General features: G+C 56.2%; 1 protein-coding gene across 1 annotated transcript; it reads left to right on the top strand.

Moving 5' to 3' along the window:
• Positions 1-313: 313 nt before the first annotated feature.
• Positions 314-10667, top strand: RBM15 (RNA binding motif protein 15). The gene is given in 6 exon segments (XM_039912746.1): positions 314-319; positions 2804-2918; positions 3015-3107; positions 3110-3892; positions 3956-5415; positions 5494-10667. Coding segments are annotated over 6 exon segments (3018 nt in total). The 3' UTR covers positions 6055-10667.
• Positions 10668-12330: the final 1663 nt, after the last annotated feature.

Below are 12330 nucleotides of genomic sequence, written 5' to 3'. Positions count from 1 at the left end.
CTCTGTGCCTCCGTTCCCTCACCTGTAAAATGGGGATGAAGACTGTGAGCCTCACATGGGACAACCTGATTACCTTGTATCCCCCTCAGCGCTTAGAACAGTGCGTGGCACATAGTAAGAACTAAACAAATACCAACATTGTTATTACTCCCCTCCCCACCCCACAGCAGTTGCATACCTATGTACAAATTTATAATTCTATTTACTTTTATTCATGATGTGTATAGATCTATCATTCTTTTTATTTATGCTGATGCTACTGCTGCTTTACTTGTTTTGATGCCTGTCCCCGGGCCCTCGGCCTCGCGGGGCGATGCCGGTCAGCCCTCTGCCCCGTCCCTTCACGAAGGGGAAGGACGGACCCGGTGCCGGGGGGCCACCGGCCCGGCGGTGACCAAAAGGGAAAGCGTCTTCCCTCAACCTACCAAGTGGAGGACGCTGCCCAGGGATTCGAGACCTCAGAAGCAGCAGCGCCTAGTGGATTTATCTCCAATTCCATTTATTTCTATCCACGCTATTGATGCCTGTTGACTTGCTCTGATGTCTGTCTCCCCCGTTCTAGACTGTGAGCCTGTTGTGGATGGGGATTGTCTCTCTTTATTGCTGAACTCTTGTCTCTGTTGCTGAACTGTGCTTCTCAAGCACATAGTACAATGCTCTGCCCACAGTAAGCGTTCAATGCATACAACTGAATGAATAATTCTATTTATTGATATTGTTGCTACTGATGTCCGTTGAGTTGCTTTGAGGTCTGTCTCCCTCCTTCTAGACTGAGCCCATTGTGGGTGTGGAATTGTCTCTCTTTGTTTCTGAAGTGTTCTTCTCAAGCGCTTAGTATAGTGCTCTGCCCACAGTACGCATTCAATAAATACAATTAAATGATTCTATTTATATTGATGCTACTGATGCCTGTTGACTTTCTCTGATGTCTGTCCCCCCTCTTTCTAGTCTGTGAGCCCATTGTGGGCAGGGATCGTCTCTCTTTGTTGCTGAATTGTCCTTCTCAAGCGCTTAGTATAGTGCCCTACCCACAGTACGCGCTCAATAAATACAATTGAATGATTCTATTTCTATCGATGCTACTGATGCCTGTGGACTTGCTTTGCTGTCTGCCTCCCCCCTTCTACACTCTGAGCCCGTTGTGGGTGGGGATTGTCTCTCTTTGTTGCTGAATTGCCCTTCTCAAGCGCTTAGTACAGTGCTCTGCCCACAGTACGCGCTCAATAAATACAATTGAATGATTCCATTTCTATCTATGCTACTGATTCCTGTTGACTTGTTCTGATGTCTGCCTCCCCCTTCTAGACTGTGAGCCCTTTGTAGGTTAGGGATTGTCCTTGTTGCTGAATTGTCCTTCTCAAGCGCTTAGTATAGTGCTCTGCCCATGGTAAGCGCTCAATAAATACAACTGAATGATTCCATTTCTATCGATGCTACTGATGCCTGTTGACTTGTTCTGGTGTCTGCCTCCCCCTTCTAGACTGTGAGCCCTTTGTGGGTTAGGGATTGTCTCTCTTTGTTGCTGAATTGTCCTTCTCAGGCGCTCAGTATAGTGTTCTGCCCACAGTAAGCGCTCAGTAAATACAACTGAATGATTCCATTTCTATCGATGCTACTGTGCCTGTTGACTCGTTCTGATGTCTGCCTCCCCCTTCTAGACTGTGAGCCTTTTGTGGGTTAGGGATTGTCTTTGTTGCTGAATTGTCCTTCTCAAGAGCTTAGTATAGTGCTCTGCCCACGGTAAGCGCTCAATAAATACAACTGAATGATTCCATTTCTATCGATGCTACTGTGCCTGTGGACTTGCTCTGATGTCTGCCCCCCTCCTTCTAGACTGTGAGCCCATTGTGGGCGGGGATTGTCTCTCCGTTGCTGAATTGTTCTTCTCAAGCGCTTAGTATAGTGCTCTGCCCACAGTAAGCGCTCAATAAATACAACTGAATGATTCCATTTCTATCGATGCTACTGATGCCTGTTGACTTGTTCTGGTGTCTGCCTCCCCCTTCTAGACTGTGAGCCCTTTGTGGGTTAGGGATTGTCTCTCTTTGTTGCTGAATTGTCCTTCTCAGGCGCTTAGTATAGTGCTCTGCCCACGGTAAGCGCTCAATAAGTACAACTGAATGATTCCACTCCTATCGATGCCCCTGATGCCTGTGGACTTGTTCTGTGTCCCCCCACTCCTTCTAGACTGTGAACACGTTCTGGACGGGGGTTGTTTCTCTTTGTTGAAACGTCCTTCTCAAGCGCTCAGTACAGTGCCGTGCCCAGAGGAAGCGCCCAATAAATAGGGGCGAGTGAAGGAGTGAGGGTCGAGAGGCCGGCGTCCCGGGGCCCGAAGCGGCCGCGCTGAGGCGTCGGCGCGGGAAGTTGGGGGAGGGGAGGCGGCGGGCGCCGTTTTCCCGCCCAGCCACTCCTCAGGAGGAGACGCGGGGCCGGGCGCCGCCGCTGCTGCTGCTGCTGCTTCTCCGGGAGCCGTTCGGGTTCCGAGTGAGGGGCCTTTAAGGGGCGGAAGGCGGGAGCCGCCGGGCATTTTTAAACAACTCTTTCTTCAGGCGCCGGAGACGACGAGAGAGACGAAGGAGACTGAGGAGACGACGAAGGAAGGCTCTTCTCGCGAGACTTCTGCCCGCCCCCTCCCCCCCACACCCCACCTCCCCGAGGCCCGGAACGGATGGCTCCGCCGACCAATTAGACGTCGGCTGGCGGGGAGGCCGGCCCAATGAGGGAGCGGGGCGGGCTCACGCGCTCCCCGCGCGAGGACCGTTAGGGGCCGGCGCCGGCGTCCAATGGGGGCCTCCGTCAGGTGACCGGAGAGGGCGGCGGGGGCGGGGCCTCCGCCTGGCGCGAGGAGCGGCCCGGAGCGACAGCCAGCGCGTCCAATGGGGGGGCCGGGCCCCGGCGGCCGCCGTCCAATGAGGGCGCGGGGGCCGGCGGAGGGGGCGGGGCGAGGGGGCGGGCCCGGAGACGGGCGGGCGGCGGGGCCAATGGGAGGGCGCGGCGCCTGGGCCGAGGAGGGGGGCGGGGCCGGCCGCCGCGGCGGGGGCCAAGATGGCGTCGCGGGGGTCCGCTGCGTGAGGGGAGCGCGGGCCGGCGAGGCGGGAGGCGGCGCCGGCCAGCCAGCCGGCGGCCATGAAGGGGAAGGAGCGCTCCCCGGCCAAGGCCAAGCGGTCCCGCGGGGGCGGGGAGGACTCGGCCCCCCGCGGGGAGCGCAGCAAGAAGCCGGGCGGCTCGGGCGGCAGCAACGGCAGCGGCGGGAAGGCGGAGGGCGGCGGCGGCGGCACCCGGCGGAGCCTGCACCTGGACAAGGCGAGCGGCCGCGGCGGCAGCCGCGAGTACGACGCCCCGGGGGGCGGCTCCGGCGGCCGGCTGCACGGCTACGGCTCCCCGCCCGCCAAGAACTCGTCGTCGTCGTCGTCGGGGGCGGGCGGCGAGGCCCGCGGCGGCTCCCGGGCGGGCGGCGAGGCCCGCTCGTCGGGCTCCTCGGGCCCGGCGTCCACGGCGGCCGGCGAGGGCGGCGAGTACAAGACGCTGAAGATCAGCGAGCTGGGCTCGCAGCTGAGCGACGAGGCGGTGGAGGACGGGCTCTTCCACGAGTTCAAGCGCTTCGGGGACGTGAGCGTCAAGATCAGCCGGCTGCCGGGAGGCGGCGGCGGCGGCGGCGGCGGCGCGGGGGACGAGCGGGTGGCCTTCGTTAATTTCAGGCGGCCGGAGGACGCGCGGGCGGCCAAGCACGCCCGGGGCCGGCTGGTCCTGTACGACCGGCCGCTGAAGATCGAGGCCGTCTACGTCAGCCGCCGGCGGAGCCGCTCGCCGCTCGACAAAGAGCCCTACCCGGCCGCCGCCGGCGTGGTCGGGGTGGCGGCCGGCGGGCACCGGCATCCCCCCGGCGGGGGCGGAGGAGGAGGCGGCGGGGGCGGCGGGGGAGGCGGCGGCGGCGGCGGCGCCGGGGCCGGAGGGGGCGGCGGGCAGCGCGCCCTGTCCCCCGGCGGCGCCGCCCTGGGCTACCGGGACTACCGGCTGCAGCAGCTGGCCCTGGGCCGCCTGCCGCCGCCGCCGCCGCCGCCCCTGCCGCGGGAGCTGGAGCGGGAGCGGGACTACCCCTTCTACGAGCGGGTGCGGCCCGCCTACGGGCTGGAGCCCCGCGTCGGGGCCGGCGCCGGGGCCGCCCCCTTCCGCGAGGTGGACGAGATCTCGCCCGAGGACGACCAGCGGGCCAACCGGACGCTCTTCCTGGGCAACCTGGACATCACCGTGACGGAGAGCGACCTGCGGCGGGCCTTCGACCGCTTCGGGGTCATCACCGAGGTGGACATCAAGCGGCCCTCGCGGGGCCAGACCAGCACTTACGGCTTCCTCAAGTTCGAGAACCTGGACATGTCCCACCGGGCCAAGCTGGCCATGTCCGGCAAGGTCATCATCCGCAACCCCATCAAGATCGGCTACGGCAAGGCCACCCCCACCACCCGCCTCTGGGTGGGCGGCCTGGGGCCCTGGGTGCCCCTGGCCGCCCTGGCCCGCGAGTTCGACCGCTTCGGCACCATCCGCACCATCGACTACCGCAAGGGCGACAGCTGGGCCTACATCCAGTACGAGAGCCTGGACGCCGCCCAGGCCGCCTGCACCCACATGCGCGGCTTCCCCCTGGGCGGGCCCGACCGGCGGCTGCGGGTGGACTTCGCCGACACCGAGCACCGCTACCAGCAGCAGTACCTGCAGCCGCTGCCCCTGCCCCACTACGAGCTGGTGGCCGACGCCTTCGGCCACCGGGCCCCCGACCCGCTGCGGGGGACCCGGGACCGGACCCCGCCCCTGCTCTACCGCGACCGGGAGAGGGACCTCTACCCCGACGCGGACTGGGCGCCGCCGCCGCCCCCCGTCCGCGAGCGCGGCGCCCGGGCCGCCGTGGCCGCGGCGCCCGCCTACGAGACGCTGGACAGCCTGGAGCGCCGGCGGGACGGCTGGTCCCTGGAGCGGGACCGGGGCGAGCGGGACCCGCCCGGCGGCCGCGACCCGCCCCGCAAGCGGCGCCCGCCCGAGGAGGGCGGCGGGCGCCACGGGGACCGCTCGCCGGAGAGCGAGCGCTCGCGCAAGCGGCACTGCGCCGCCTCGCCGGACCGCAGCCCCGAGCCCGGCGGGGCCCGGGACCGCTACAACAGCGACCCCGACCGCTCCTCCCGCCTCCTGCTCCTGGACCGCCCGTCCCCCGTCCGGGACCGGAGGGGGAGCCTGGAGCGGGGCCAGGGGGACAAGCGGGACCGCAAGAACTCCGCGTCGGTGGAGCGGGAGAGGAAGCACCGCCCGGCCGCCCCCGCCGAGGGCAAGAGCCCGCTGAAAAAGGACGACCGGGCCGACGGCGGGAGCGGGCCCGGCGCCGGCGGCGGGGCCCGGCTCAAGTCCCCGCCCCAAAAGCAGGACGGAGCGGCGGCGGGAGGAGGCGGGGGAGGAGGAGGAGGAGGCGGCGGAGGAGGCGGCGGCGGCGGCGGCGGCGGAGGGGGCGGCGCGGCCGCGCCGGCCACCGCGGCCCCCAAGCTCTGCCTGGCCTGGCAGGGGATGCTCCTGCTGAAGAACAGCAACTTCCCTTCCAACATGCACCTGCTGCAGGGCGACCTCCACGTCGCCAGCAGCCTCCTGGTGGAGGGCTCCACCGGGGGCAAGGTGGCCCAGCTCAAGATCACGCAGCGCCTCCGCCTGGACCAGCCCAAGTTGGACGAAGTCAACCGGCGCATCAAGGTGGCCGGGCCCAACGGCTACGCCATCCTCCTGGCGGTGCCCGGCAGCGCGGAGAGCCGCTCCGCGGCCGCCTCCGCGGCCGAGGCCGCCACGTCTACCCAGCGGCCGCTCAGGAACCTGGTGTCCTACTTAAAGCAAAAGCAGGCGGCCGGGGTCATCAGCCTCCCGGTCGGGGGGGGCGGCAAAGACAAGGAGAATTCCGGGGTTCTCCACGCCTTCCCCCCCTGTGAGTTCTCCCAGCAGTTCCTCGACTCCCCCGCCAAGGCCCTGGCCAAATCCGAAGAAGATTACCTGGTCATGATCATTGTCCGGGGTGCGTCCTAAAAGTCCGTGTGTAACTTTTCGCCTTTCCTACTTGACATGGTTCCGAACGTGTGATGTGTGATGGGATGCAGCATCAGACGCGGCTTTTTTTTTTTTTAAAGAGAATTAGGTTTTTATTTGTAGCTATTCCCCTTTTTACATTTCTATAAACCACTTAAAAAGTAGAAGCCGGAAGAAGTTAGTCGGTAGCGTGAGGAAAGGGGCTCTTCCCGGGGTCAGCGGGAAGATGGACCTACTTTAACCGAAAGTTCCCTCCTCTGATTTCTACCTTTTTGTTGTTGTTGTTGTTCTTTTTCCTTCCCCTTCCCTCCCCCCCCCTTTTTTTTTTTTTAAAAAAAAAACCTCATAGAGATCCTCCGAGTTACAGACCGAAATTTTTGAAAAGTCACAATTTAAAAAAAAGGAAAAAAAAAAAAAAAAAGCACCCTTTGGCAGGAGAACCGCGTGTACCCGAAAATGTCTCCGACTGACAAGCTTTTCAGATAACGGGGCAGAGCGTTCCCCAGTCGGAAGCGTGATTCCCTTTCCGTTTGGACCAGGAGTGGGTCGGGACTCGGCATGCGGGGGGTAAGGCGGTCCGCCGAATTGGGTATCTGGAGTACCTTCTACAAAATTTCCTGCCCAGAAACCTAGTCCTTACCAGGTGCGTCGCTCTGTCATCTATTCATGACTTCTGTATCCCATATCTGCACTCTTGGTTTGTAGCAGTAACTGTTCAGTAAATATCGAGGACTTTGTTACAAACCACGTATGTTTTGTGCTTACTCTAGTACGCAAGAAACAAGTAGGTGCTTTAGGAAAACTCAGTAGTCGGTATAGGTGTATTTGTTTTTTGTTTTTTTTTAAACTGACTTTTCAAAGAGGTGTTAACAGGTAAAGCGTCTACTTCAAAAATAAGTGTTCCTCAAAAGATGGGTTTTAATTTTGTGGCCGTTTAAAGTTCTCACTTCGGTAACGGGAAGAGAAACAGTCGTCTGCAGGCTTTGGTTCACTGGCACTGATGAGCATGATCTGATTTGCAGTATTTTTGGAATGTGGTCAGAAAATGCCGAGAAGTGCTTTTTGGGTTTCTCTCTGTGTTTTTTTTTTTTCTTTTCCCAAACTGGGGCAGAGGGGACAAATTACGTTACATATTGAAATTTCCAGGGTCGTCGCTCCCGGCGACCCGACACGTACCAGAAAAAGAACGACGTCACTGCCCACAACGTGACCGCTTTGTATGGTTTTTATCCAGGGAGCTTCCGGGGTGTAAACTTCAGATATTTCGGTTTTACCCGCCCCTCGAAAGTGAGCTCTTCTTCTTTTGTTTCCAGGAGCACCTTCGCTGCTTGTAGAACCTGCAGCTTATCCCTGATTTTGATTCTCTCCGCCCCCTCGCCCTCCGCCTCCCCCCCCCCCCCAAAAAATAATTCAGTCACCAGTCCCACTTCAGTGGGGTGAAACTCGGCTAAAGGCCTCGGTTTTCAGCTGTAGCGAGAAAGCCTAAGGACCCTCTTGATGTGGTCCTGGCTTTTGTCTGGGAAAGAAATGGACGTTGAAAGCCTGCCAGATCTTCAGCTGTGCCTCTTTCCGTTTGCAGTGAGAAATCTGAAAGTTTTGAGAGAGCACCAATAATAACCCAAGGGAAGCGTCATCCGTTAAACTCATCGTTAACTTTTCAAAGAGTGTATTATCATTATTATTTTCTTTTTGGTAAATTTTCCATCATGGCAGGTGTCTATTACGCATGTCGGCATGAGCCTCACCACTGCTCTGGCATCACCCTTTTTGGTTGTCGGTTCTCATTGTGCGTGGGTAAACTGTGGGGCGTAGTCTTTTTCATGTTATTTGAAACTTGTATTTTCTACGAAAATGCCCTCCCCCTCCCCCCCCCCCATCCCCAATCTTTAACGGCCATTTTCGGGAGGAAGAAAGCGCCGGGCTCCGGATTGCGGCGGGCAGTCCTCGACCTGGCGGATAACCTCAAATTAAAAGCATTAAGCTTGTTTTTATGCTTAATGCATTCCCCAAAAAGCAGTGCTTGGCATTCAAATATGCAGTAGACACCTGTTCAGATTCAGGACCCAAATGTACGTAATGCATACATGGGTCAGAGTACAGTTTGTGCCATGATACTTTTTTTTTTCCCCTCTTTCCAACTAAAGTCTCACTAACCATTAACTAAAAGAGATCCTCTTTGAACCGGAACCAAAACAAAAAGGGGCGGGGGGGGCAGATGGGCAAGTATCCTCTGTATTTTGGTTTTTTCAGGCTGTCATTCAAGTCATCTCTCTGTTCACCCGGTGGCTACCTGGAGCGGGCAGCACTGTGCTTTTACTCCATGTTTGCTGAACACTTATATGAGGTCACTGCTTTTTGTTAGACTTGTCTAATTTGTGGTTACCGCTCTGTCCCCAAGATAAAGCTTGAATATGAAGCTTTGGCGTACGTAAGGTACCACCGGATTAGGTTGGGTATAACCCCGAACTCCAGAGAGCCACCGATTCAGATATAGTTCTTTGTTGCCCGTCGCTCCGAACAGGTGCACAGTGTCAGCGACCGCTTTCCTGAGACCTTTCGAAGGGGGACGAGAAACTGTCGAAAACCTGGTACCGTTCCCGGGTAGAGGCCTCGGTCACAATTTGAGAGCCCCGTCGTTGGCTTTTCTGGCTACCGAATTTCAGTCCTAAGGTTGGCGTGTGAGGTTTTATTTCTACTTTTTCCCGGTTTCAGTCCGTTGAAAGCCAGTGTCTTTTCTCTAAATCGTTTCGCGTCAATGGGAAAGTATCAAGCTGATGGAGGCCTTTGTCTCAAAATCCTCAATATTAGGGACCGGTTGGCCACTCGGATCTCCCGGTTGCTAGCCAGAACACCGTCGGTGGCCTCTCTTTCTTTAAAACTGTGGTTTGGGGTGCCAGCAAAGGTCTTTCTAATGCAGTGGCAATTCCCTTGGGTTATTGCAGATTTACCTGCTCCTCTTTGGTTTCAGACCTTTCCCCCCCAAACGCCTCGCCTTCCCTAAGGGACGACGGCTTGGCCCGGTGACCGTGGCGTGCTCAGTCTTTGAGGGATTGAGATCCCTGTGGCGGTTCCCTCCACACCGATCACTTCACCTCTGAGGGCCAATTGAGGTTTCCTTGCCTTGTCGCAGCTTCAGGCCACTTGCGGCTTTAGCTTCGAAGCAGGGGGTCGGTTGATTGGGGTTTCCTCGAAGTCACCGGAACGACCGCAGTTAAACGCGTGAGCGGGGCCAAAGGGGAAAAACCTTCCCTGGCAGCCACCCACCCAAATGGAAGCGGGCCAATAATCTCGGGAGAAGGGTTCTGAAGACTTGGGGCAAAAGGAAAGGATTTCCGAGGGGAAATGTGGGTGAATTTTTCTTCTGGGGGGAAGAGGGGGAATATCCTTTCCATCCCCACTGCCACGCACGGTGTTGAGATGGCCCCTTATGGGGTAGAACTGAAAAGAACGACTGGGCTGTTAAACTTGACTTCTCCCTTCCTCCATTATCATGGGATTCCCTAAGGGAGAGGGAAGCCGGTCATAAAGGTAGCCACAATGAACTGTTAAGCTGGACATTGTGTCTTTATGTAGTACTCGAGCTGAGGGGAGAGACCTTAATGTCTTGAAACCTTCCTTGGATAATTAACAATTCCAGGCATGACACTGGTACATGCGATTTTTTTGTTTTGTTTTCCCTCCCGTGGTAACGTGGCCTGAATTGGGTTTTAAAATGTACTTGTATATCTTGACCCTTTTTCCACAAACCGGAACCGGATGCGAGTCTCCACGTAAAACCGCAAGGTCAGAAAAGTGGGGCCGACAGCATCCGACTATATATTTTTTGTTTTTTGTTACTTTTTTAAAAATTCCACTCTTTAAAGTTTCCTTCGGGAAATATCCAAGAGAAATCAAATGAGCGGTTGGAAATTTTCAGTTGAGTTTTCTCATGGATGTTTCTCTTCTCAATTAGAGCGTAAAAGGATGTTTTCGATCCTATCACCCCGGTTTACCTTTAGTCTAAGAAAAAAAGACCTAAAACACTCAGTTGCACTACTCGTCGTGTGTCTATATACATAGAGTGAACTCATTTCAAGGTTTGTTCCCATGGGTATATTATTGGTGCTTTTTGAAGTCCAGACTGTCTAGAAAGGCCTTGTAGCTGATGTTTATATGCATAATGTAAGGGGGGGAAAAGAATGTTGTAAAGCGTTGGTTCTGAATAACGTTTTCTCCCCCTCCCCACCCCCAACAAGCCAAACTGGTGGACTGCGGATGAAGATAATGGAATTCTAAGCTCTAATGGACCTTTTCGAAGAGAAGTGTGGCTAATATGGAGTTTACATGGGCCTCTTGATGGAAGAAAGCTTATCTGTTTAGTATTTGTGCATTTTACTAAAATGGCAGCTTAAAGTTGTGTATCTGCTATTGTGATGCCAATGCCCGTGTTTAAGTGGAAAAAAAAAAATGACCTCTTTGCTTTGTGCTGTGTACACAAGATTTCTGGAAAAAGTAAAGGAAAACCCTTTTTAAGGCTCACACAGCTTAAAAGTAGCTGTCACTCAGAACGTGCGCTCACAGTTGAGCTGATTTTGTTTCATTCTAAATAAATTGTTTCTTTTGAGGAAAATGTTTTTCTGCCTGGAAGTGAATTGACGACAAAACCGTTGACCCCTTTGTTTGCAGCCGAGGTGGTTGCTGCTGCCGCCGCTGCCTGCCGCCGCTGCCAGTTCTTGATGATCCGAGAGTTGTGTCTCTTGAGCAAGAAGCCGGGAGACCGTCCGTTTCGCATTGACCGGCCTGGTGTGTCCAATCTGAAGCATCGCTAGCGAATGTGTTACTGCGGCCCCCCCTCTGTTGGCAGCGAAGGGGGGGTCATTTGCTGCTCACTCCTCATCTTTGCGAGGAAAACGGTGCCGTGTCGCTGGCGTGCAAGAAGCAGGGGGAAAACACCCAAAGCCTCCCAGCGGTGCGCAAGCCTGGGGCTTTGCTCGCTTGAAGAGCCGGAGTTGCCGGATTTTAAGTTTCTGATTTGTTTTGTTCACCCAACACGTTTGGCCTTAGGTTCCTTTTTAATTTGAAGAAAAAGGTTGAAATTGCTTTGTCTTTGCACTAGACCAAAACCAGACACCTTTTGCGCCAAATTGCCAAAAGAAAAGAAAATTGCTCCAAGTTTGCTTTTAATGTTAATGATGTTAATAAAGCCTTTCCGGTCACATTTGAGGAGCTCCTCCACCTCCAGGGGCTGCTTCTTGCGAGAGTTATGCAGTGATGGGTTTAGTTCTGAATGGATGAAGAGTTCCTGAGAGCTAGCCTTTGTAATTAAACCGTTACTGGGTTTCCGGGCCTAATTTGACCTCTGGTTCCACACGCCTCGGACGTGCATGCACCGTGACGGTTTTCGTAGGTCCGAACGCACACTCGGTCCCGGTCGCTTCGGTTGGTAGTACAGATGGTGAGAGGAAAAAAAAATGGAAAAAATGTCGGCATCCCTAAGGAGGAAAAAAAAAAATTGTTTGCCTTAGTTCCTGCGTTATCCCGTACCGGGGCTCCTGAGCTTTGGAAGGCTGTTCCCAGTTCAGGAGTACAACTCCGTATTTGCCGCAGGAATCTTCGGGGCCCGGTGACAACGCCAGAGTTCAAGAGGAAGCTAGACGCTCCGGCACCATTGTCTTCGGACACCTCTGTGGTTGTTTGCCTGTCTTTAAAGCTAACTAGTCGCTGCCGAAGACAACCTTTGCCTCGCGAGCTCATTGGGCTTGCTTTGAATTTTTTACCTCCCGCGGATGGAAGAGCCCTAGTGCCGCCCTGGCTCCGTGCAGGATGGCGATTGCTAGGCAACAGGTGATTTTCTCAACCCAGGATGCCACGATTGTATTCTGCAAAGGTGGTGTTCCCCGTGGCAAACAGCCGCACGGGCTCTTGTAAACAGGTAAGGGGGCTTCGAGAAGGCAAAATGCATTGCGGTTTCCAGGGCGAGGGGTGTGCATTGCGCTGGGGGGTGTTCCCGCCGGAGTTGGCTCCTTCTGCTAAGCGGCCGGTGACTGCTTTTCCCCCTCTTTCTGACCAGCTGCCATGCTCCCCAATTTCTTGGGTCTTTTGGCCTTGAAGGCGGTGGGACTGGAACCCTGCCGGTTAGACCTGGGCTCGTACAGAAGCGACGATCCCCAAACGTTGGCTTTTTACTGCCGGAGCCTGGGCCTGACCAGTGATTGAGTGTTTGCTGTTGTATGTAATTTTTCTCTGATTTTTTTTTTTCCTTTTTCTAAATTATCCATAGGATTTGTGGCAGAGTTC

Source organism: Ornithorhynchus anatinus, chromosome 7, assembly GCF_004115215.2.
Source record: "Ornithorhynchus anatinus isolate Pmale09 chromosome 7, mOrnAna1.pri.v4, whole genome shotgun sequence".
Lineage (NCBI taxonomy): Eukaryota > Metazoa > Chordata > Mammalia > Monotremata > Ornithorhynchidae > Ornithorhynchus > Ornithorhynchus anatinus.
This window is presented reverse-complemented; position numbering and strand designations above follow the sequence as displayed.